The 27102-nt window shown below is 37.7% G+C and overlaps 2 protein-coding genes and 2 long non-coding RNA genes across 9 annotated transcripts in view; 2 read left to right on the forward strand and 2 right to left on the reverse strand.

Annotated features, from left to right (window-relative positions):
- Positions 1–15768, reverse strand: part of SS18 (SS18 subunit of BAF chromatin remodeling complex) — a 76028-nt gene extending 60260 nt beyond the window's left edge. Inside the window, exons 1-3 of one of the 6 annotated variants that reach the window (XM_004311165.4) lie at positions 15481–15768; positions 12533–12609; positions 3688–3772 (exon numbers count right to left, since the gene is read on the reverse strand). In XM_004311165.4, the coding sequence (XP_004311213.1) occupies positions 3688–3772; positions 12533–12609; positions 15481–15549 (231 nt within the window). In that variant the 5' untranslated portion in view covers positions 15550–15768. Of the gene's footprint in view, positions 1–3687; positions 3773–12532; positions 12610–15480 lie in introns of those variants that run through there. The other 5 variants (XM_004311166.4, XM_019930477.3, XM_073790630.1 and 2 more) reach the window with 5 other exon arrangements.
- Positions 14612–20337, forward strand: LOC141276194 (uncharacterized). Its single transcript, XR_012325363.1, has 2 exons — positions 14612–14857; positions 20071–20337. It is a non-coding gene; the product is annotated as an uncharacterized lncRNA (long non-coding RNA).
- Positions 20338–22797: 2460 nt separating this feature from the next.
- Positions 22798–27102, reverse strand: part of LOC141276193 (uncharacterized) — a 55331-nt gene continuing 51026 nt past the window's right edge. Inside the window, exons 3-4 of the long non-coding RNA XR_012325362.1 lie at positions 25431–25496; positions 22798–24228 (exon numbers count right to left, since the gene is read on the reverse strand). This is a non-coding gene — a long non-coding RNA (uncharacterized lncRNA). The remainder of the gene's footprint in view (positions 24229–25430; positions 25497–27102) is intronic.
- PSMA8 (proteasome 20S subunit alpha 8) overlaps positions 26359–27102 on the forward strand; it is a 32017-nt gene continuing 31273 nt past the window's right edge. The window contains exon 1 of the mRNA XM_019930480.3: positions 26359–26877. Within this exon, the coding sequence (XP_019786039.1) occupies positions 26776–26877 (102 nt within the window). The 5' untranslated portion in view covers positions 26359–26775. The remainder of the gene's footprint in view (positions 26878–27102) is intronic.

Raw genomic sequence — 27102 nt, forward strand, 5'->3', positions numbered from 1 at the left:
AGTGCTCAGTAATGTTTAAGTATAACATAATGGGGTTCTGTGAACAAAAAGTTTGAGAAATGCTGCAACAGAGAAAGTCAAAAACTGACGCTTTAAAGACTAAAAGAAGAAAATACAATAAATACGTGGCAACAGTGATCAAAAAAATTTTTTAACGAGGAGACACAAATAAACCACATTAAGAAGAAAATAAACTATCACTACAGATCCCACAGACATTAGAAAAAAGAGATTATTTCACAAACTTTATGTCAATAAATTTGAAAATCTGGATAAAATGTTAAAAAGCACAATTTACCAAAATAGCTACCTCATAAGATATAGAAATGTATAAACTGTCCTATAACCATAAAGAAATTGAGTCAGTAAATAAAAGCCTCACAAAGAAAATTTCAGATCCAAATGGCTTTTCTAAAGAATTACACCAATCATTTAGGAAACGGTTATACTCTGCAAATTCTTCCAGATAAGAAAAAGTGGGAAAATTCTGCAGGTCATTTTATGAAGCCAGCATAACCTCAAAATAAAAAACAGACAAAGGCATTATAAGAAAAGAAAATTAAAAATCAATGACACTCATGAACAGCCATAAAAATCTTGATCAAAAATTTAACAAACTGAATACAGCAATTTTTTTAAAAAGACCATGACCAAGTGGGTCATGAAAAAGTAGGTTAATTACAAAAATCCAAGACTGACTGAGCATTGAGAAGTAAATCAATGTAATTCACCACATTAACAGATTAAAGAAAAAACTATGATCACCTCATTAGATGTAATAGAAGTATTTAATAAAATTTAACATCCATTCAATATATAAACTATTAGCACAACAGAAACGAAAGGGAACTTCCTTAATCTGATAAAAGGTATCCACAAAAAAAACTACAGCAAGCATCATACATAATGGTCAAACAGTGAAAGCTTTCCCTTTGTGATCAGGAACAAGATTAAGATGTCCTCTATCACCACTTCTATTCAGGAATGTACTGGAGGTCCTAGCCAGAGAAGTAAGGCAAGAGAAAGAAATAAAAGGTGTAAGGATTGGCAAGAAAAAACAAAACTCATTATTCACAAATATGTTCGTGAATACAGAAAACTGGAAGTATCTACAGAAAAATTGTTAGAAGTAAGAGTTGAACAAGGCTGTGAGATTCAAAATCAATTGAGTTTCTATGTAAACTGTAATCACAGTTACAAAATAAAACTTAAAAAACAACGATTCCATTTCAAATTGCCTCAAAAATACGAGGTACTTAGCAATAAATCCAGAGAGATGTGTAAATGTCTCTGCAGGAGAGAGATGTGTAAATTTCCTTTGCAGGAAAATCACAAAACTTTATTGACAGATAGTAAAGGACTAAATAAATCAAAATACATGCAATGATCATGATTTGAAAGACTCAGTATTGTAGAGACATCAATTCTCCCCAAATTGATTTATAGTCAAGTTCACCTCAATGAAAATCACAAGCGGATTATGTTGGACATGCTGATGTTTAAGTGTATATGGAAATGCAAAGGATCAGTACACAAGATATTCTTGAAAAAAATAAGGAATATAAGGAATAAGTAAAGAACTTCTCTAACATACATCAAGACTTATTGGACTATGACAACTGTGACAAGATAGTGGAATTTATAAAAACTGGCCAATGGAACAGAATAGAGAGATTAGACACAGACCCGCACATATATGGACACTTGATATATAATATCAAGTGGCATGACAAAATAGAGAAAAGACATTTTGTTTTATTTTTCTAACAGATAATGCTGGGAGAGAATTATCTACCTGGAAACAAATGAAATCAAATCTATTGCTCATACTAGCTGATAATGAAATCCATGGCAAAAAATCACATTAACATTCTTTCAGATTCAAAACTAAATTTATTCATTATATATCCCTAGTGAGATATATCTAAGGACAACCATATTATTGTTAGCGGCAATCTTGGTATTGTTATATTGAAATTATGTTACATATATAGTAGTATAAAGCAAACAAGTGACTATAATAACGTCATTGAGGTATCAAGATTTTTAGAGTAAGACAGAAGAGATACTAATACATAAAATCAAATCTGGGTAAAAAAACTTTTCCTGAAGTGGCAATATCACTAATTTAATATTTTCTTTCTTTTAAAAAAGCGTGTTTACTACCTCTGTCTGCTGAAAATGCCAAGAAAAAATGGAAACTCAGTAATAATGAATGCCCCAAACATCCAAATTGTGGTTTCTAAATACCAATTCCCATAGGAAAAAGGCTGGTTGGAAAAATAGTTGGGGCAGAATAGTTCTGGGGCAGAAAACATAATCAGTCTGATCTCTCTCACAAATTCTGAAGCGAAGAAGCTATACAATAACGAAATCATGTCAGAAGGACACAGGAGCCAAATGAAGGGGTACCCACTGACCACAGGTGAGAAAACTTGAGTATCACAAAAAATGACTCAATGGATTTAAACACATTAAAAATATAAAAATGTATAAGTTCAGATAATAAAAAAAAGACAAAATCCTTGGTCATCTTTTGCAGGTTGCTAGAGACCAACTGGTTATTCCGAAAATTGATAAAGGAATAGAATCAAGCCTTTATCATGACTTTCCTATAGAACTCTCTATTTCAGGATAACCAAATATTTGATTAAAGGAAATTTTCCTTTTTAAAAGAAGTACATTGTAGGAGGAACTGTAAAGTTAGAAACTCATTGTTCTTAGATCCTAAAATGAAACAACGAACCTGGTCAACAAGCACCAATGACTGCTAAAACCACTAACTGAAAGGTAGATGGGGAACTTTATAATGGACTGATCAGACCAGTACCAACTGTGTGCACTGATCAATCCTGACATCACTAAAAACGGGACAACAAAATATGTCCCTGCTAACGAGATACAATAGGCAACACAAACACGGGGCCACCAATGAAATAACATAAAACTAAACCTAATTCTAATGGAGCCTCTCAATCTATAAATTATCAGTTTAGAGGAAACAGAGATGAGATGGAGGAACACGTTAAAGAACCACGAGGATACAATCAGCCAAATCCAAAATGTGAGAAGTTCTGCAAAATATATGACCCAGTTTCTTCAACAAATAAATGGAGAATAAAAAATATAAACTGATACAGATTAAAAAAAACTTAAGACACAGATCAACGAATGCAACAGGTGGACCTTGTTTGGATTCTGTGGCAAACAATCATTAAAACATTCGAGTTTTTTAGATAATTGGTGAAAATTGAAAACATCCTGAGTATTATAAGACATTAAGAGATTCTGGTTAGTTTTGTGGTGTGGGATAATAGTCCTTATCTGCCAGAGATGCATATTAAATTACATATATGATTGGCTGGGGATCTGCTTTAAAATATTACAGATTTGTTCCTAAATAATTTGTGCAATTACACATTTAAATAAATAAATAAATAGGTGGGTTAGTGAATAGATGGATGGATATAACTTCTTCAGTCAGGGAATCAATTCCAGGTGAATTAATTCAAATTAAATATGAAGGCAAAATAATAAAGCTTGTAGATCATATAGGAGAATATCTTCATGTTCTCAGAAGAGGGCAGGATTTGCTAAACAAAACTCAGAATCACCAAACAAAAATGTGTTATTCTGTAAAGAACTCTATAAAAATTATCTACTTCACACTACTTTAAAGGTACTTACTGCTGGTAAAAGAGACTGCATGTTTTGATTAGAATCTGCTATTGTAGCAAGGTAGACCAAGTTTGTATGCAGCATCTGTTGATACCTATTAAAACAAAACAAATATCAATATTAAAAAATAATTTTCTTCCTATCTGCTTACATATTATACAAACAGCATTTTATTCCTCAAGTTTAATGAGTGATTTCTGTTACCTGAACATCAACAGCACTTCAATTTTTCCTAGTTCCTCTGCAAAATAATTCCAAATAAGTATGTTCAAAGACAATAATAAACACGGAGCTCTTACCATGTGCTAGATATTGCTATAGTTGTTTTACATACTTAAACATCCGATTTAATCCTCAAACCAACACTATGAAGTGAAGATTCTTATTTTCTCCATTTCACAGATAAAGAAATTGAGGTTTAGAAAGGTTAGTAACTTGTACAAGATTGTACAGCATAGTAAATGGAATAACTGAGACAGGTACTGGCTCCACACATATAACATATGCAAAGAGATCTAGAATGAAGGAATCAACAAAACTGATATGCTTATTCCCTTCCCTCTGCCATTTTCGTGTTGCCAAAAACCTCAAAGCCAAGTACAGTCAACACGCTCTGCTAAAATGTCAGAAAGGAGGTGGAAACCACACATTTTTTCCCTTCTCATTCCTGCAGCAGTGACCAACAATCTATGCCTGCCGTGGTTATGCTGCCCATCTATCAGGACGCATAGAGAGGACAATAAAGAGGCATCTCCAATTACAAACAAAAGAAAAAAGTTATATGCTAAAGCACCGGGATGGAGGAAATAATAGGACACCAACACCAACAACACTGCAAATTAACTTTAAAAAATAAAGCAAATTCTCATTATCAGAGTTAAGTGGTTAAACATGTTTATTGTGATCTTACTTACCTATGAATTAGTTTTGCTAAGCCACTCTTCATAATTTAAAAAATTAACTCAGATGAAACCAGATTGAAATTAGTAGTGATCCAATTACTAGTGCTGGTAAACCCACAAAATAATACAAACGTAAAACGTGCATCAAATTAAGCTTTTAGAATTTCATTTACTAATAAATACTATACAAATTAAAATAATGAAAATAAGTCAAAAGAACTTTATTCAGCTAAATAGAGTCTTCTAATATGGATCCCAAATGAAGTAATTTTCTAAGACAGACACCCTTAAGAGGAATCCTAGTAAATTCTTCGCTGCATTATTTATATCCTGCTGGAAAAACTGGTTTCACTACTGTTTTCTTATTAGGGAGGAAAAAACTTATTTCTCACTGAACTTAAAGTTTCTTCACCAACAAGATCATACTTTTATAGTTTGCTTGTTTGTTTTTTTATAAATTTATTGAGATATAACTGATATATATAAAGAACTTCACATATTTAATGTGTACAATTTGATGAGCTTGGACATACACGAACACCAGTGAAAACATCACCACCATGGAGGTAACAGATATATCCAACACTTCCCAAGGTATCCTTGTTTCTTTGTTTTTGTTTTTTTGTTGTTGTTTAAAAACAAGTCTAAGTTCTTAATGCTCCTCCTCACATATACACTATGTTGCTCAATCAGACATGATATATTGTTATAGGGATCCTTAAACAAACAAGGACCAAGAATTATTATTTTGCACTGAATTATTCATAATGGTTAATTATGTCATTGAAATTCTTCAAACAGCACTAAACAGGCACCACTAGCTGGAACTACTTCATTATTCCATAGACATCTTGAATGGAATTTAAGATACAGGATTCTACAATCTTGCCATCTTTAAAAAACCAACCAGCCATTAGAACATGTAACCCATTTCAAAGGCTGCTCTTTCAAGTTTTTCTTTTCTTCTGAATATTAGTATGGCTCTATCACATGTACTCAGATATGAGATTTGCTGACTGCCCTATCAAAAATAAAAATACCAACTTTACTCAGAGACTATGGCTTACTCATGACCCTTTAAGAAAATTCTAGTCATGCTTATTGGTCCTCGGTAAGCCAGTGTTAAAATACTGTTTAATCTGCCACACGCTTGAGGCCTCATTTATAAAATAATGGCAGGAACTTCCCTGGTGGCACAGTGGCTAAGAATCTGCTGCCAATGCAGGGAACACGGGTTCGAGCCCTGGTCCGGGAAGATCCCACATGCCGTGGAGCAACTAAGCCCCTGCGCCACAACTACTGAGGCTGCACTCTAGAGTCCGCGAGCCACAACTACTGAGTCCGCGTACTACAACTACCGAAGCCTGCGCACCTAGAGCCCGTGCTCCACAACAAGAGAAGCCACTGCAATGAGAAGCACGTGCACTGCAACAGAGTAGCCCCTGCTCGCCCCAACTAAAGAAAGCCCGCGCCCAGCAACGAAGACCCAACGCAGACAAAAATAAATAAATTTATTTAAAAAAATATGGCAGTGAGGGTAGATCTCTAAAGTCCTTGTGGTTCTAAATATCTATAAATATAGCAACTTTTATGAAATACTTTAAAGACATTTCCCCAACTATCAAATCTTAATTTTTAATCTTGAAATACTCTCAAACTTACAGTTTCAAGAATAGTATGAAGAACTCCCAAATATTTTTCTCCCACGCTCCCCAACTGTCAGCATCTTACATCTGTCTTATACTATCTCTAAACACCTACACCAACATACACGTGCATGCAACGACACACTTTTTTCCAAAACCATCGAGAGTCAGTTACCGGCATAATACCCCATTACTTCTAACACTTCAGTGTCAATTTCCCAAAAACAAGGACATTCCCCTATATAACTACAATACAACCATCATAACAAGGAAATGAATACTGATACAATATTACCATCGAATCCACAGAAACCCGTCAAATTTCTACAATTGTCCCAAAAGCTCCAAATCTTTTTACCTAATGTAAGGGGGTAAGTAAAAATGATCGTTTTTAATGGTCTTTTGTAACTTCAGTAGGGTTTCTTCTTGTAAAAACTGCATTCTTTTTACAGCACTCATCAAATAAGCTTATTCTAAGATTCTTCTACAAATATTAAACATTTTCCTGAGAAACTTTTTTTAAATTCTATAAATACTATTAATTTGTCACTGAAGCAGTTTTTATATGCTTATTATTTCTAAAAACGTATACGTTAATAAAAGAAAACAGTATGTAAGCAAAGGGAAGATATAAAATATATTCGACATTTTATATTTCATGATGGTAACTTCCTCATAAATACTGGCAGATACTTCCAGATACCCTTAATTATTAACCTATTAAATGAGAGGCAGTTCACTTCCCAAAGATTCCACTAAGAGCCACTACATGAATTACCTCGAATAAAGTAAAATAACCACCATTAAATTTATTGATATAATTACAAAATGAATCCAAAAAAGTCAGATTTCATTTTGAAAAAGAAACTTTTACCTAGAAGCTATGAACAGTGTATTTTTAGGTCAACACAAATAAAATTTATAGAATAAAAGTTAACTTCCTAACTAGAGATTTAAAACTAAATTCATTTACACTATGATGAACAAAAATTTTTCACTTGAGAACTGTTTATAACACACTCTGAAATAGGTGCACTCACCCTGAAATACAAAAAATAAGGGCTGATTTAAGCAAATACATGGGATGATTTAGAAAATGCTCAAACCAAACACCACAAGAGAGCAATAATATATTCTTACATATAAGTTGTCAGAATTTAAAGGGAAGAGGATCTGGGCATATGAGCTCTACAGGTGATTCACTGACTTATATGAGAGTGAGTGTGAGTGTGAGCGTGTGTGTGTGTGTGTGTAGATAAGGGTAGAGTAATATATCCAAAGATGTTACCAGTGAAAAATCTTTGGGTGGTGAGAATATGTTGTTCGTTCTCTAAATTTTAAATATCTGTGTTTTCTAATTTTCTACAATGCCTATACTGCTTTCATAAAAATAAAGTTACTTTTGATTTTAAAAAACATTGCTTCAGGGCTTCCCTGGTGGCACAGTGGTTGAGAGGCCGTCTGCCAATGCAGGGGACACGGTTTCGTGCCCCGGTCCGGGAAGATGCCACATGCCGCGGAGCAGCTGGGCCCGTGAGCCATGGCCACTGAGCCTGCGCGTCCGGAGCCTGTGCTCCGCAACGGGAGAGGCCACAACAGTGAGAGGCCCGCGTACCGCAAAAGAAAAAAAAAAACAAAAAACACTGCTTCAGGCAGTTATCACATCTTAAGGAACTGTTTAATTAAAGTTGAACTTGGGCTTCCCTGGTGGCGCAGTGGTTGAGAATCTGCCTGCCAATGCAGACGACCTGGGTTCGAGCCCTGTTCTGGGAAGATCCCACATGCCACGGAGCAACTGGGCCCGTGAGCCACGACTACTGAGCCTGCGTGTCTGGAGCCTGTGCTCCGCAACAAGAGAGGCCACGACAGTGAGAGGCCCGCGCACCGCAATGAAGAGTAGCCCCCACTCGCCGCAACTAGAGAAAGCCCTCGCACAGAAACGAAGACCCAACACAGCCAAAAATATAAATAAATAAATAAATAAAATTGAACTATCAATTCCCAGATGGCTGTCATTGATGTTTCTCTTTATTCTCCTTTCACTTCTCCTGTGAGAAACAAGAACATTTATTAATGTTGAGAGGAGAATTTTTTTTTCTTCACTCACAAACCAATTCTGACAACTTGAGAAAGAAAGAGTATATGAAGAACTCTAAGAATGAAATTAAATACAACAGAAAGGGCAAAATTTAAGATTCTACCTAAATCAATTTAAGCCCCATTTATACATATATGTGATCAAATGAGGTCTATGCCAATAGGCAGAGAAGGGGAAAATGATCACATACACAAAAAAGCTAAGACTATGAAGAATAAGACAGTATAAACTTTTGCCGACAAGTTGGAAAAGCGGGTTCTACATCTGAACATGTCTTATCCCTGTCACGTACTGCTAGGGCCTATAGGAAATTGAACCAGTCCTATGCCCGTGGCTTTACCTGGCATTTTAAAAGACCACAGGTGTGATGACCATTTTGTAACATATAGATATGTCAAATCACTATGTTGTGCACCAGGAACTAGCATAGTGATGTAGGTCAGTTATACTTCAAAAACAAACGGACAGGGACTTCCCTGGCCGTCCTGCAGTTAAGACTCAGCGCTTCCACCGCAGGGGCCATGGGTTCGATCCCTGGTCAGGAAACTAAGATCCCACATGCTGCACAGTGCAGCCCCCCAAAAAGAATAACAGAATAACAAAAACAGACAAACTCACAGAAAAAGAGATCAGATGTGTGGTTACCAGTGGTGGGGGGCGGGGAAGAGGAGGAGCTGGATAAACGTAGTAAAAAGAAGAAAAAAAGCCGTAAGTGAAAATAATTATTCTAATCAGTGCCGCTCAGTTGTTATCATTCCATGGCTGACATGAGGTAGTGATCTCCTAACCACTGATGATTATCCACAGTTGTAATTTCTTAAAAGAAATTTTCACATATAAACAGACAAGATTCATCAAAGAAAATATACATAAAAGAAGTGGCAATGGTCACATAAAATGCAAAATGTACAAGTGATTAGAAATTAAGATATCCTAGCATCCAGATCTTAATTTCTAAATATTATTCTCCAAAAAAAGAACTAGGGCTTGGAGAAATGATTCCAGACTGGGGCAGAAAAAAGTACAAGAGGAGCCTGGAACATTCTGTCATACAAGAAATTTTTTAAATGCTCAAAAAATAATAGAGACAAGTCAAGAAACCAGCATGAGGGGCTCCCAGTGGCCAACATCTGGGACAATTTGAAAAAGAAAATAAATAAATAATAGACTAACAAATTAAAACCCAGAGAATACAGTAAGAATCCATAAGTTCATTCAGATATAAATCAATGAATGAATGAATGGGACAGGGGCTGGGAAATTTGTTCCTTACAGGAGGATTCCAAATAACTGTAGAAGGAAAGATGGGTTCAGTCACCTTTTGGCAACTGCCACAGTAATAACTGTTTTAGTCCAGAATCACTGGTGGATGTTAAAACGAATGTGTGGAAATAGGCTAAGAAACAGGGTTATGTGTGTCTCAAGGTATCTCCCCAACACATACACAGAAATAACAAAGGAAGAAATAGTAACTTTACAGTAGAGATCCTGGCAGGCACCACCTTAACGAAGTAGCCAAAGTTACCCTGAATATTGGGACAAACTGCTATCACACGGTTACTGAGGATGCACTGAGAAGGACGCAACATCTTGTCTGTGGTACTCCTGCCAAAAGTGTATAACATGAGTCTAATCAAGGAGAAACACCAGTCAACCCAAAATGAGGGACATATAACACAACAACTGGTCTGTACTCTTCAACAATGTCAACATCACGAAAGATAACAGAAAAACTGAAGGACAGTTACAGATTAAAGTATTCTGAAGACACAGACCTAAATATAACATCTGATCCTGCACTGGATCACGGAACTGAAAAAATACACTAACGGGACAATTGGCAAAATTTTTGAAAGGTCTGAAAATATGATAACAGTATTTAATCACTGAAGCACCAGGGAAGTCCCTGAATTCTTGATTTTAACAATTAGACTCTAAGAATTTGTGCTTGTTTTTATGAAATACACATGGATGTTACAAAGATAAGAGAGAATCATGCCTGCAACTTTTTTCTCAAATATTTCAGAAAAACGACATGGGGAAGAAGTGAATGACATAGTGGACTAATATGTTAACATTTGAGGCATTTCAGTGAAGGGCATACAGCAATTTCTTCTACTATCTTTGAAACTTTTTTATAAGAGTGAAATTATTTAAAAATAAAAGGTTTTAGAAAGAGATACCGCTTTTCACCAATCAGATGTGTAAAAAAATTTTAAAAGATGGCCAGTATCCGTTGCTGGAAGATATGGTTGAAAACCAGGACTCTGAAACCTAGTGGGAGGAAAGCAAACCAATACAATCTCTTTGCAGGGTAATTTGGAGATTTAGAACGGTCTTTGACCCAGCCATTCCATTTAGAAAACCTTAATCTGTGAAAACTAAAATACCTGTCTAAATGTGTTTAGATAAATGTGAGCACATATTTGTAAATGCACAGAAAAATGTTTTGAAAGATAGGTACTAAACCATTGTAAGTAATTACCTCTGTGGAGAGAAGAGAGATATAAGAGTGAGAAGTAAAAAAGCGACTTTTATCCCTACAAACTTTTATGGTTTATAAGTTTCTTAATTCAAAAACAATTTTAAACAAAGGGGAAAGAGACAAAGTCATGGAGAGGGACTCAAAACTAGGTAAAGAGTTAATCGGATGACAGCAGGCGACCAGCACAGCATGAAAGCCACACAGAGAAAGAGCCAGGGTTGCTGAAAAAAATCTTCCTGAGAGCAGACCAATGAGATCTCTAGGAAAGATAGATGTGTCCCAAAACAATGGCGAGAGTAAAATATTCAGAGCTGAGTTGTCCAATACAGTAGCCACTAGACACACTGAACTTGTGGCTAGTACAAAATGACATGTTAGTAGGGTAAGATGCACCATGGATTCCAAAGACTTATTATGAAACAAAAGAACAAAATAACTCATTAGTATTTTTATACTGATTACATATTGAAGAGATATTATTTTAGAAATAGTAAGTTAAATAAAATATATTATAAAAATTAATTTCATGTTTCTTTTTACTGGTTTAATGTGCCTACTAGCAAATGTAGAATTACTTATGTGGCTCCCAATATATTCCTACTGATAGTGTTGTTCTAGAGACTTTTGATAAAATATTCAATTTGTTCCACTATACCAGATTCTATTAGGGGATACCGTTTACTTCAGATGCATCATCACTTCAGAGTAAGAAGTTCGGTTCTTATGAGTGGTAATCAATTCTGTACTAGACATAAACTTTGCGTTCTCAACCACATACAGCTGACCTTTGTACACAGTGGTAGGAGGGACTGAGCCCGGCGCAGTTGAAAATCTGAGTATAACTCTACAGTCTGCCCCCAGTATCCATGGTTCCGCATCCACATATTCAACCAACCGCAGATCATGTAGCACTGCAGTACATCTTTACTGAAAAAAATCCACATGGAAGTGCACCTGTGTAGCTTAAACCCATGTTGTTCAAGAGCCAACTGTACATGGATGTAACTAAATACCTTATAAATGTGAAGATCTAACTTTTCCACAAATCAGACTATGCAAATTTGAAGTCATTATTTTATAATGCAGGATAAGAAGTATTAGAAAAACACTGATATCCACTCCATCCCAAAGAACAAATTTTTTTTATAAAAAATCAAGAAAAGTCACCCAAAAAATTGCACACGAATGTTCACAACAGCATTATTCATCATAGTCAAGAATTGGAACCAACCCAAACAACATCACTGATGAATAAATAAAACGTGGTATACCATGGAAGATTATTCAGCAATAAAAAGGAAGGAAATACTGATACAAGCTTCAACATGGATGAATCTTGAAAACACTATGCTAAGGGAAAGAAGTCGGTCAAAAAAAACCATGTATTGAATGAATCCATTAATATGAAGTGTCCACAATAAGCAAATCTACACAAACAGAAAACAAATTAGTGATTAACAAGGGGTGTGGGATTGGGAAGTGAGAACAGGGAGTGACTGCTAATGGGATACGGTTTCTTTTGGGAATGATGAAAATGTTCTAAAATTGATTAAAGTAATAGTACAACTCTATGAATATACTAAAAACCACTGAATTGTACACTTTAAAATAGGTGAATTATATGGTATGTGAATTACATCTCAATAAAGCTGTTCTTAAAAAGAAAAGTAAAAAATTAACCAACACAGAAAAACAAATACAAAAAAATTCATATCAATCTTACTGAGAACACTCTGAGGTCTTTCCTTTATTCTGATAATCCATTATACACTGAATAAGATGGTTATTTTCATCCAACATCTGAAATGAGAAAAAGTTTATTGTAAATCTAGTGCAACAATTAATAAAAAATTCAGATTTCTAGAAACATTTATCTCTACAGGAACTGAATTCACAGGACTTTTTTTATACATAGTATATAGCTCAGCACAAAAGATCTTATTTTATACCTCTGAAATGTTATCATGTTTAATCAACATTTTTTAATTTTTTTTTTTTCTTTTTTTGGCAGTGCCGCCCGGCTTGCAGGATTTTATTCCCTGACCAGGGATCGAACCCGCATCCCCTGCAGTGGAAGCATGGAGTCTTAACCATTGGACCACCAGGGAATTCCCTAATATTTCTATTTCAATTATTCTCCCTCTGAATTATTACCTGAAGCTCAGCACAGAAAATTTGGAGTTTCTTTTCTGTTCAAACATTTAATTACCTCTACTATCTGAATAGAAGTTTTAGCCTTATTAAGACTAAAAGTTAAGAGGGAATTCCCTGATGGTCCAGTGGTTAGGACTCTGAGCTTCCACTGCAGAGAGCACAGGTTCAATTCCTGGCAGGGGAGCTAAGAGCCCCCAAGCCGTGGGGTACAGCCAAAAAAAACAAACAATAAAGACTGAAAGTTAAGAGTCCAAGTTGGCTTTGCATCATTGTAATGCTTTGTCTTAGTGAAAAAAAAATCTGTCTTTATCCAGAATAAGCTCATGAAAACTTCAACTCAGGAGGCTTAAGGAGACAGCTGGCTAGTTTCCAAGTTTTATACAGCATGGTTTTGTGATTCTCCAAATATGCAATAATTACAATAATTTCTAGGTAAGTACTGTAATATTTATCGCAGACTCTATGAGCCTACCTTATAATTTAGTTGTACCAAAAGTTTAAAAGTAAGAAGCATATCAATTTATCATACTATCATCTTATAACAATTCAAAGCAAAACTAGCTTTAAGGGTTAAATAATTCATCTAAGCAAAGTGGCACTGAGGAAAAAGCACTGATGTAGCAATTAAAAGGCCAGTTAGTTTTAGTGCCAGCTTTGCTACCCTGTGAAAACAACTTAAGATTTCAGGGTCTCAGATTTATCAAGTGACAGGAGTAGATGTTCCTCCTAAAACTGCCCCACCCTTCCAGGATTCAACGAAAGCATGAAGTATAATAGCATAACCACTCTTTCTCACTAATTGAGTTAATGTAATTCTTTTAACTAAACACGAAAACCCATTGAACAGTATGACTTTTCTGCATATGAATCATATGCAGAAAAAAATACTGTGCATATGATTCATATCGCTGGAAAAAAATATTAACATGCCCTTCTAAAAAATGCAGTTTTCTTCTTAATCATCAGATGCCAAAAAATTTGTCTTTAAAATGTGTTAATACAATCTCCACTCTAACGATTTCACAACCTATCTTCTCGGATTCTTCAACCTAATAAACTTCACCATTAGAATATTTGTCTCATACCTAACATCAATCCCTCACACTATAGAATGAGGCACTTAATTTGGAATCCTTTTTCTCTCCTCAGCTGAGGATGAAAACTTTAACTGATCAGCATCTCCTGAATTAATCACCCATGATAAATATCTTTAGATATATGTAAGAAAAACTCTTTACAGAAAAAGAAAAAGAAAAACTCAGAACTTTTCTACAGGCCAAAAATAAAAAGCGAAGCCTTCCAGAGACACGTTTTGCCTATGTGTACTTGAAGCTGTTTGCCAGGCCGCAGACTTAGCCCAGTACGCTACACGAAAAGCACTGCATTTTCAGGCACTGCCAAGCCGGTTTGTTCATAAAAATAAAGCAACAGTTGGGCAAATGTCAAATGCCACACTACAAAGAACCTGAGAGTCAACAGAAGCCAATTAACATAATCTACCGGGCGTAGGATTGTATCCTGAGTGGTACCAGAAGTTGACTTCTCTTCAATTTTCACCTTTGTTCCGGTGCATAAAACAAAACCGAAATATTTAAGGTAAACTGCAAAATTTTCTAAGTAACTTTTCAAAGTCGGTTAACTAAAACTCAGAACGCTGCCTTGCTCATAGGCAACAAGGGGTAGAGAATAAAGAATCTTTGTGTCCCCAACTGGCAAGTAACAGCAACGACAGCACAGCTCCCTGTGTATTTATCACTACTTCTGCAATTGGTCACGAGAATCAGACTGTCTCCACTACTCGACTGTAAGCTCCGTGAAGGCAAGGACCATGCTCACCACTGCAGCCTCAGCGCCTGCTGTAGGCGATCAATGAGTATTCGCTACAGCTGTAGAGGTAAGGGGTGCATCCGGAAGGGAGGAGGGACTCCGAGAGAACCCCGAAATCCAGAGGGTTCTCCCTCGCCCGCCCCTGAGCCTCGACTAAGGTTCCCTGCCGCGTCCCCCAAGTTCTGGTGAGAGCTCCCCAACTCGGCCGGAGTTTGCAGCTCTGCGCGGAGAGACAGCAACGCTCCGGCTTCCCCTCGGGCCCCCGGCGACCCTAGGTGAGGTCTGCACAGAGCCGCCTCGGCGCGCGGGGCGGGGCGACGCCAAAGTAACTCCGGAGCGACGCGCGGGGGGCGCGGGCCGCGGAAAACAGCCCTTCCTCGCGCGGCCGCCACCGCCGGGTGCACGCGCCCCGCCGCGCGAACACCGCCCCATCCCTAGAGAAATCAGGCGCCAGTTGCTTGGGCTTTTGTGCCTGTAGGAAGGAGCCCAAACGCGCGCGGGACTCCTCGAGAGAACTGGTTCGCCCCCTTCCGCCACCCACTCGGGCGCAGCCCGCGGCTCGGGTTCCCACACCCACCCGCCTCCCAGCAGGCCCGCCTCCGCCCCCAGCCCGGCCGACTCCCGGCCCGGCCCCCGGGTCCCTCCCAAACGCGGGCAGGGCCTGGCATCTCCGACCCCACGCGGTTTCACCTTCTGAATCGCAGCGGGAGTGATCTCCCCCTTGCCGCGCTGCCTCGGGGCCGCGAACGCCACGGACATGTTGCCGCCGTCACCACTATCGGCAAGTCCCAAGCGCTCCGGGTGAACGGCAAACTGGGGGAAAGACGCCGGTCTCTCGGGCCGAACCACGTTGAGAGCGCGGGGAGGGGGGATGCTCCAGCGCCCGACGGGCAGCCGGCCGGCCCAGCCTGGACGGGGAACTCTGGCCCGTACTAGTCCAGTTTCTGCGCGGTACTTTGGAACCACAGCCCCAGCAGAACTTCCCTGCTCTTGGTCGCCCTCCCGTTCCTCCACCTTTCCTTCCACGCCACCCCCCGGCCCCCTGCGCTTGTGGTAGGGCCGCGCCCCAGCCCTCCCTCCGTTTCAGCGATTCAGGAAATGGTCCCGCCGCCGCGGGAGAGGGAGCGGCTAGGGCAGCCCCTGTCACAGGAAATGCGAGCGCCCGAGCCGGCCCGCCCCTTTCGCGCGGGGCCGCTTTCCTCCCGCTCCGCGTGCTGGAGCGTCCCTCAGCCTCCGTTTCGGCGCTCTGCTGTAGACCGCGTTTAGTTTTTCCAACTTCATCCTTACCCCCTCCGGGGAAGAAGTGGCCTCCCCGAGCTGTTCGGGTACCCCGGAGATGGGAGGAGGGAAGTCAGGACCCGGGAGTTCGTGCCAACCCGTGGGGCATCTGCCAAGATGAGGCAGAGTTGGGAGGACGGGGGGAACGCGGATTCGCTGGTTTGAATGGCTCAGCTACGCCCCCAGTGCGCACCTCCGAGTCCACGGTCTCGCGCGCACACACAGTCGTTCTTAACAATTGGAAAGTAAGCGCGACGCAAAATCGGGAAACGAAGGCTGTGTCCTGCACTCGGGTCAGTCGGCCAAGTTGGCTGAAAAGGCCACAGTTGAAGAGTTCACCTCTTAGGATAAACCCTTGTTAGAAATGTGGGTCGATTTCATCTGACTTGCATCTTCGGAATTAACTTTTGAAATAGGGCACCCTTGCTCTTTTCTTTTGCAATATTTAGTGGCTTGTAAATTAGGCCCAAGCTACCAGGCTTCCAATCAGTGTGAGGCAAAAAGCCATAGCTTTCAAATTTTGTAAGGGACATGGGCAAATGTGTGTAATGTGTTGGTGTGGGGTTTACTACTATGGTGTAAATTTAGACTTTCATGTAACACAAAGGAAAAGTTTAAAAGTGTTACCCAACATTAATGAGGCTCAAAAATCAATCCTACCCAACTTTAATGAGGCTCAAAAATCAATCCCTTAGTTTATGTATAAACTATATCGGAAAAAATAAAGGAAATTTTCATATTTTAAAATTTATGTTTCAAATAAATGCTCTTCACAAAAAGGTCATGAGTTTCATTCATTCAGCAAATTTGGGTGCATTTTATGTGCTAGGCTTTATGCTAGGCACCTAGGATACAGCTGTGATAGAGTTGAGAGACCAGAAACAAGTAAACAAATATGTACGTATGTAAAGCACTAACAGGGACTTCCTTGGTGGTCCAGTAGTGAGGATTCTGCCCTTCCACTGCAAGGGGCACGGGTTCTATTCCTGGTTGGGGAAATAAGATCCCACATGCCACATGGCACAGCTAAAAAAAAAATTAAAGTACTAAGAAAGACTAGCAAACAGGGAACTGAGAGAGAGTGACAGAGGCACTCGTGTGGGTTAGGGTGGGAAGTCCCCTCGGTTATATTTAAACTGAGGCCTAAAGGATGAAAAGGCTCAAGCCATCCTAAGAATAAAAGTAAGATGATTTGTACTCCTACAAATAGGAGTTACTCTTAGGAATTTAATTGTCTTTCACTACCCTAAGCCTTGACAAAAATACTCTGGTATATTTGGACATAATGTAACACATCAATTTAGAAAACCTATACCTATTGAATTCAGAACAGAAACGAAATCCATCACTAAGTCTTTCAAGATGAAAGCCTGGCTGCCATCATCTTGTCTTGATGTTTACACAAACGTGCCTTAGTAGTTAAAAACAATATTTCAGTAGGAGAAATGAAAAAGACTCTTACTGCTTCAGTTCTGTCTGCTAGGCAGATAGCACAGAAATTTTAGAAGAATGACATGAACCAGTAGGAACACTGTCTGAACTACTATATCCCAGAAAAAAAAAAAAAATGTGCCAAGGGGACTCCTATTCCAAGGAGGTACCCAGAGATGGGTACATTTTTTGTCTAAATTACAGTTTCCCAACAGCAGGAAAGGAAATCAACAGAATGGGTAAGAGATCTGCTTAAGGTGTTTATTCCTTCAGAGTAGCATGCTAGAGCCTAGGGCACCCCCGAGCCTCTAGGCATGGACCACAGTTTTCTCTGATACCATGTGTGCCATAAAAATACCAGTATTTTCTATGTGTCCATCACATGAAATCAGAGGGGTAGCACTGGTGTAAAGATCCATCCAAAAATACATATGATCTCCCCAAGAGAAGACACTTTTTTTTTTTTGAGAAGACACTTTTTAAAAGGGACTTTATCTTACTCTTAAGCGTCCACTGTAAACCAATCAATCAGCTTGACCTGGAAAAGTGGAAAATTCAGAAAGTGAATGGAACATTCCTTATGGAACGTTGTAGCCTGGAGGAACTTTCTTAGAATTTTGGAGTCTTTGTACCTGTAAAACGCCCTGAGTTAGAAAAAAGATAGAAGCATCTAGTAAATCCTGTCTCACTTCACCATTAAGAGAGAGGAATCCCGAGGTACAGATTGAGTGGTATCAGAGCTGGAAAGAAAAGAATAGAGTCCCCAGCATTTAGTTAAGGAGAAAACAGAGAATGAATACGAGCAGTTGGCCCAAGTTTGAGAAATGACTCTGGGAACTTAAAAATGAGCTACCCAGGCAACCATCTCCCCAACCAGAAAAATCAGTCCCATTATTTAAATTGTTCTTGGATTGAGACATCTGAAAAAGGAATTGAGATCACATAATGAAGATGTGAAAGGTTTTTTAGAATATACAATAGCTCAGAGTAAATAAAATAATCTGGATGAACAATTAAGTGTTGATTATTCACACTAATGAATGTAGTACAAACCAAAAAAAGGTAATAAGGAAATTATCCATGCTTGATTTTCAAATATGCTTTAATTTTTTATTTGTTTTACATGAATCTGTATTCCTTAAATGTATTTCACTGAAGTGATAGCTTGAAGTGCTGTAGGAATATGCTCAATATTTAGTGAAACTATATAATCATGGCATTAAAATTACCTCAATCCACAAAAGAAATCGTGAATTTGCAGATAATTGAGATTACTTTCGTACAAACATTTCTTTAATACTTATTGTTTTATAATTAGTAGAATCTCTGTACTATCAAATTAGCTGATAGTTTAAGCCCCAGTGCTGCCATAAATTCTTATAATACATTGGGAAGGCACAGACCAAGCCTGTCTGCTTGTAATTGGGCTCAGAGCAAAACCCCTCAGGTCATATCTTTCAAAATATTTCTCTGCTTACTGTCACCATGGCATTTGATGAGTCATTTTCAGTTGTGGCTTCCACAGATTTCAAGACTATAAGGTGAAGAGCATACATCTATATATATAATCACTATTCCAGGCAAGAACACATCACCTTTCCCAATTCTTCATAAAAGACTTTATTTTCAATACTCCAGAAGATTTCATTCAAAGTAGACTATAACTTAGGCCTCTCTGGTGCATTTCCATTTCTTCTTATAGTATCAAATATTTAATGAATTAAGAAGGAGCTGAATCAATTATATTTGGGGATTTAATGTTATAAGAAAGTATTGCTTCAAAAAAATTAGTTTCTATGGGAAGCTCTATGCAGTCGTAACTCACTGTGATGGATGCCCAAGTTTGGAGTTCCCAGTTCGTCCACCTGTGGTATGATACTGGACAGGGCATTTCTGTATCTCATTCACCTTTCTAAAAAACAGCCGCCCTATTTAAAAGGCTATTAGAAATAATAAATTGTTTAATCATTTAGTTAGCATTTATTATGCACAGTCACTGTGCTAAGTGATAGTCTTACCTTAGGTTCTTTAAGACTGTGTCAATTTTAACAGGTAAAATATGCAGAAACACGTGATATTGTAAATTACTAAACAAGGATAAGATTTGTACTTAATAATCTAATAAGAAGAGAAATACATACTTCAAGGCTAGAAATGGTCCAAAATACTTGGTAGTCTATCCTTGAGAGAGTTTCTGGCAATAATTTAGAGATCATATGATTTTTTTTTTCCTGTTTAACATGTTTCCTGACCTTGTGCATGATGTGCAGTTACTTTACCTTTAGTAAAAGAATATAACTGTTGAACTACTTCACAATTTATAGGATTTATAATTTCCCTACGAATTCATAGCTACTTTCCCTATGAATGGGTATGATAGGCACAATAATTTCATCCTCACAAAGATGACTACTTCCCAGTCTTCAGAACCTGTGAATATGATAGGTTACATGGCAACATGGAATTAAGTTTCCAGATGGAATTAAAGTGGTTTACCAGCTGACCTTAAAATACAAAGATTAACCTGAATTATTTGAGTGAGCCCAGTGTAATCACAGATATCTCTAAAAGGAGAACAGTGAGGCTGAAGAGTCGTAATCAGAGAGATGGCACCTTGAGAAAGAATTGACTGGACATTGCTGGCTTTGAAGATAGAAGGGGGTTATAAGCCAAGGAATGTGGGTGACCTCGAGATGCTGGAAAAGGCAAGGAAACAGATTCTCCCCTAGAGCCTCCAGAAGTAACAAAACCCTGCCGACACCTTAATTATAGCCCAGTGAGACCCTTTTGGACATCTGACCTCTAAAACTGTAAAGTAATAAATTTGTGTTGTTTTAAGCTTTACGTTTGTGATAATTTGTTCAAGTAGCAATAGGAAACTAATACAATGTTTATTCCCCATCTAACATTGATGGTTGAATTATGCAATGTGCACTAAAATATTGATGTTATTCAATACGTTACAAACTACTGTCCTAATTATATACTAAGCTAACTTATCAATCACATTTATTGTATATTTTCTATAAAAGAAAAATAATAGCATAATATTATAGAGCAGTCCCGTAGACACCATGATTTCAGCCTTCTGGCCTCCAGAATTGTGACAGAATAAATTTCTGTTTTAAGCCACCAGGTTTGTGGGAATTTATGATGGCAGCTATAGGAAACTAATACAGATGCCAAGGTAATTCAATAGAGAAAAGATTGTTTTGAAACAACAATCCATGTTTCATCCATGTTTTTAAAAATGAACTTTGACCTTTTCCTCACATAGACACAAAAGTTAACTTGAAAGAGATTGTGGACCTAAACGTAAAAAATAAAACTATAAAACTTCTGAAACAAAAAATTGGAGAAAATCTTCATGACCTTAGGTTAAATATTTCTTAGACATAACCAAAAGCAAGAAGCATAAGAGAAAGATTGATAAATTGGATTTCAATAAAATTAAAAAATCTGCTCTTCAAAGGATTATAAGAAAATGTAAAGGCAAGTTATACTCCATGAGAAAATGTATGAAAACAAGAACCTGTATCTAGAATATTTAAAGAACCCTTACAACTCAGTAAGAAGACAAACAACCCTATTAACAAAAATGGACAAAAGATTTAAAGACTTCACAGTAACGAAGTGGCCAATACATACATGCAGGTTTATTATGGGTTTTCTAAGCTGAATTTCTTTCATTTATCCTGCTTGTTGTTAATAGTTTTTCCTGAATCTGTTGCTTGATTCTTTTGTCAGTTTTGAAAATTTCTAAACAAACTATCTTTACGTGTTTCTGCCCTATTTTTCTATCTGCTATTGTTCTGGTACTGAAATAGGCTTTTCAGCATATCCAAACATTAGGCTTTTCAGCATATCCAAAACGTTTTAAATTCCTTTTCAGTGTTCTCTATCCTTTTACCTCTCTCTGCTTTGATATGGAGGGTTTTTTTTCTTTTTTCGGTGCATCCATTAGTTTTTATTTTATATTACTTTTTTTTTACATCTTTATTCATTAGTTTTTATTTTTAATCATTCTTACTAGTAATTCACAGAGAAAACTTTGAATTTCCAAGATATGGAGATTTTATATACATATAAAACTATCTTCTAGTTCTCCACTTCTCTCTTCAACTATATCTACGCTGATTTTAAATCCATTTATTGAACTCTTAATCTCAATTAATGTATGTAGTTAGTTTTCATTTCTACAGTTTCCAATATGTGCTTTATTGATAGTTCTAGTTCCTGCTGAAAATCTTGATCTTGTCTTTAACCCCTTGAATATAATTATCTTATTTGTTTTAAAAATCTGCATCTGATAACTCCATTATCTAGATGCTATATTGTCTGCTGTTTCTCTTGTTCTTTGGTCACACCATTTTTTGTGTGTGCCCGGTTATTTTTGATTGAGTACATGGTATTGCAAATGAGAAAGTGTAGTAATTATTTGAGCTTCTACATGATCTTATCTTCCTCTACAAAGGATTTACTTTTGCTTCTGGCAGGTAGCTAATCATCTAGGGGCACTAGCAATGCTTTATCCCAGTGCTTCCCAACTTTTTGGCCTTAGGAACACTTTACCCTCTTAAAAATTACTGAAGATCTCAAAGAGCTTTTGTTTATGTGGGTTATATCTATGAATACTGATCGTATAAGAAATTAAAACATTTTACTTATTAATTCATTTAAAATAGTAAACTCATTACATATTGATATGTATGTTTTATATATTTCTATTAAAAAAACTATATTTTCCCAAATTGGGAAAATTAGTGAGAAGAATGAGATTGTAAATCTCATTCATGTCTGGCTTAATAAAATATAGTTGTATTCTTATATCTCTTTCTACATGCAAACTGTTGCAATATGTTATTTTGGTTGAAATACAGGGAAAAAACTCACAAAGATATGTATTAGAAAATAGAGGAGTATTTTTTATAGCCTTTTTAAATCACTGCACATCAATCATTCAGTGAATTTCAATCATTGGGTCTCCTTTGATACTAGACCAGTGCTCAAAAGGTGATAGTTTTTTAAAGTTGGTTGAAACACAATTTAGAATCCTGTGAGTGAACTTTGATTATTACATTAAAATCCATTGGTCTACAGCAATTTGAATGTCTTTTTTTTTTTAAAATAAATTTTATTTATTTATTTATTTATGGCTGTGTTGGGTCTTTGTTGGTGTGCGCAGGCTTTCTCTAGTTGCGGCAAGCGCGGGCTACTCGTCATTGCGGTGCGCGGGCTTCTCCTTTCAGTGGCTTCTCTTGTTGAGGAGCGTGGGCTCTAGGCACGTGGGCTTCAGTAGTTGCGGTACATGGGCTCAGTAGTTGTGGCTCACGGGCTCTAGAGCACAGGCTCAGTAGTTGTGGTGCTGGGGCTTAGTTACTCCATGGCATGTGGGATCCTCCTGGACCAGGGTTCAAGCCTGTATCCCCTGCATTGGCAGGCGGATTCTTAACCACTGCGCCACCAGGGAAGTCCCAGTAAAGTTTTTAATTATGGGAAGGTTGTCAAGTTCATGGTGATGTATACAAGTCTGCCAAAATTCTAATTTTTGCTTAAAAGCTTGAAATTTATCTTTTGAAACACATACTGTTGTTTTTTTGAAATGACAGGCTAATTTTGTTCATTTTCAAGAAATGCCTGCCCAAACTATAACTCTGAATAACCACAGTGTGTCAGTCATTCTTTCAAGTATAAATGGTGTCCAACAAGAAAGGGGGCTGGTTCGGTTAGCAACTCAAATATTTTAAAAAGTGCTTTTTCTCAAGCTAACTATCTTACTTTGGAGGCAGCAGAGGTGCTTTATGAGTACTGCCCATTATGTCATTCTGAATATTAAAAAGACAGGTACTCAAGAGACAAGATTTAATAAAATTAATAATTTACTGCTTATTCAATGATACTCTAAAATGAAATTGGCATTTTTTTCCATAGGTGCTTAGTGGTAAAAAATACAATGTTTACTAGCACAGTTTGGTACTACTGCCTTGATTTATTCTAAGGCTCTAGCAGTTTTACCCATTTCTTTTGCACTGTGAATGTAAATATCCACACCGTGAAAGGGCAAATACTGTTTCAGTGTTTTCACTATAGGCTTGACATTGTGAATCCCTTGAAAGTTTTCTGGGTACCTCCAAGATCTCTGAACCACAGTCTGAGAAACACTGCTTTATTCCAATCATGGATTGAGATGATTCAAAGCTCAACGTAGGTCCCTGTGAGAACAGGTCTATTTTTGTTTCACTCTTACTTCGGGGCTGTGGCCCCCTGAGTCCCAAACAAAAGCCTAGGTGTTTTTCATGACCTCTATACCCTGACAGACTTTGAACTCCAGTTTTTGTTTATCAAAGGTCTCCTTCTCACCTAGTGAGTGCTTTGGAAATAGGCAAATACCTCCAAGGGAAGATGCTAGGCTTACTCTCTACGAGTTTTCCTTCTCTTCTGAATCTTGGCACCACAAACCCTAGTTGGAGTCAGCATACATAATTTAAAAAAAATACTTTGTTCAATATTTCTAATTGTTCTCAGTAGGATATTTGGCTCAAACCATCAAGGCTGTCATTGCTGGAAGCCTCTAAGCATTAAACTTTCTCAATGTTGTTTTTATTGTTTAAGTATAAACTATGCTTGCTGTAAAATTTTTTAAATAATACAGTTATACATATGAAGTTTGGAACAGTAACTTCTCTTTCCTTACCATGTCTCCCCATTCTCCTTCCAATCCCTGGCCTCCTGCAAAGAAAACCACTTTTGTCAAATTGGTGTATGTTCTTTCACTCTTTTTTGTCTGTATACTTACAAATGTATATTTATACATATATACATATTAAAAATATATAAATGGGTTCATGCTACATTTTTTTACTTTCCTAATTTCTCTCTTACAGAATAATCTTAACTTTTTAGTTAACTCAATGATTAGTAACAGTTAACATTTTTCAAGTGCTTATCTGTGTCAGGCACTGCCCTATGTGCACTAACACATTATTTGCTCTTCACAACAAGATTATGAAGTAAGTATTATTACCCTTGTTTTACAGATCAGGAAACTAGTTTTGTTTTGTTTTGTGTTTTTTGCGGTACGCGGGCCTCTCACTGTTGTGGCCTCTCCTGTTGCGGAGCACAGGCTCCAGACGCGCAGCCTCAGCGGCCATTGGCTCACAGGCCCAGCCGCTCCGCGGCATGTGGGATCTTCCCGGAACGGGGCACGAACCCGTGTCCCCTGCATCGGCAGGCGGACTCTCAACCACTGAGCCACCAGGGAAGCCCAGGAAACTAGTTTTTTGTGAAGTGAAATATACCTGCCTAAAGCCACAGTGTTAAGCTGCAGTGTCAATGTGAATCACAAATGTGTCAATTAATCCTTGTCAACATTTTACTGCTATCATATTTGTGAAATAAATGCTAAAATACATCATAACACTTTCAAAATGTCTTTCAATCAAAGCTATATACATATTTTCTACCAACGTCAATTTCCTCATTCTCATATTGTACTATAGTCAATAAAATGTAACATATTGGGTAAACTAAGTGAAGGGTACAGGAGACCATTCTGTATTATCATTGTAACTTCCTGTGAATCTACAATTATCTTAAAATAAAAAGTTACATACTGTATGATTTTATTTATATAAAATTTTTGAAATGACAAAATTACAGAGATGAAGAACAGATTCGTGGTTTCCAGGGTTGGGGGAGGGAAGTAGGATGGGTATGACTGTAAGTGAACAGCACAAGGGACCTTTGTGGTCATGGAACAGTTCTGTATTTGATTGTGGTAGTGCGTATACCAATCTACACATGATAAATTACATAGAACTATGCACACATACACAAATGAGTACATGTAAAACTGGTAAAAGCTGAATAAGTTTGTACCAATGTCATTTTCCTGGTTTTGATATTGTACTATAGTTATGTTAAAATATTACCATTGGGGGAAGCTGGGTGAAAGGTACAGGGGACCTCTCTGCACGATTTTTGAAATTTCTTGTGATCTATAATCATGTAAAAAGAAAAAGAAAAAATCATATTATTCAACAAGGACACCAAGACACTTTTTAAATAACAGCTTCTTGCAAATGTTGGTTTACCATAACATTGTAAATTTCAGAAACTCTTGAAACATTAGAGTGAATTGGTTTGGTTAGGAATTTTTTTCTTTTTTAGTAAAACCAGACTTTTCAAGAGTTTCTAATATTAAAGAAAAAGATGGGCATACAAATTGCTTTTAGTAGTCAACCAAAACTCTGAATTAAGTATTTGGAATTGAGGGTATGGAGTTCTCCTCTTTTGTGGGTACCCTTTTTTCTTTTTTTAGTTAAGGTTGGTTTCACCAAGCTTAAGATCCTCCCCGATGGAAAACAACAAACATGGAAAGTAATAACAATACTTAAACTTACCTGGCTATTACTATCCACTAGGCACCATTTTAAGTTATTTATACCTATAAATACATTAAACCTCAGACGAACACTTTTCTACCAGTTTTTAAATATTCCCATTTTATTGATGAGGACAAAGAGCCAAGAGTTGTTTCACAGGTAGTAATGTTGTACCAGATTATACAGACTTTATAGAACAGTTAAATTTGCAGATATCTTTCAAGTTAGCATAATTTGGGCTTTTAGAAAATTTCTTTGGTTAAAATAGTATTACCTTAATTCCTATCATTAACATTACTTTGATGGACTATTTGCTCATTTGCTCTATTTTGATCACAAGGCAGAAATGGACGAAAGAAATGAAAAGAGAGAAAGAGCGCGAGCAAGTGCAAGGACAAATGGAAATTCGAAAATTATAACTTCTTTGGGTTAAAATAATGTAAGATAACCAAGGATGGAGGGGAAGAGAAAGAGAGAGAAGGACATTTCAGAATTTGAATCCAAAAATAAGAGGTTGAAAATTAACTTACCACTGGTTCTCTAATAGGTTTGTGAAAACAAAAATACCTGATCTTTGAAGTTCTCACTATTAAGCCCTAATCTTTGAGGGTCATTTTAATAACCCCACTCCTGGAGCAACACCAGCGTGGGAAAATTGGGACACACGCGCCAGGCACTAAGGACAGCGGAGGAACACAGTCGACTCGCACGCACAGCCTCGAACCAGCGGAAGGCCACGAGGACCCCTGAGCTGTCCCCGTGATCACTTCCGATGGCGTCTTGAGCATGCGCAAGCACTTCCGGGTAGCATGTGGCCGCAGGTGCGACTCCTCTGACCCCTCGACTGAGGCAGTGTGGGACTCACAGCGGATATTGCGGTAGCCCGGCGCCAATGGCGTCTCAGTATGACCGGGCAATTACTGTCTTCTCCCCGGACGGACACCTACTCCAAGTGGAATATGCCCAGGAAGCGGTAAAGAAAGGATCCACCGTGGTGAGCGAGCAACTCTTCTTCACTACCCTTCTCTGCCCTCAGGCCTTCCTTACCCCGCTGCCCCAGCGCATCACTCATTGTAGGGGGACAAGAAAAGAATCTCCCACATGTGAAAATTGCCTCCTTCCTTTATTAAGGGAGATGCTGTTCTGAAATGTGGGATGGAAGCCGTGGAGTTAAAAGTTGGTAGATTTCATAGGTTTCCGTTGTGCAACTGCCTTTAAC

This window comes from Tursiops truncatus, chromosome 13 (assembly GCF_011762595.2).
Source record: "Tursiops truncatus isolate mTurTru1 chromosome 13, mTurTru1.mat.Y, whole genome shotgun sequence".
NCBI classification, from domain to species: domain Eukaryota; kingdom Metazoa; phylum Chordata; class Mammalia; order Artiodactyla; family Delphinidae; genus Tursiops; species Tursiops truncatus.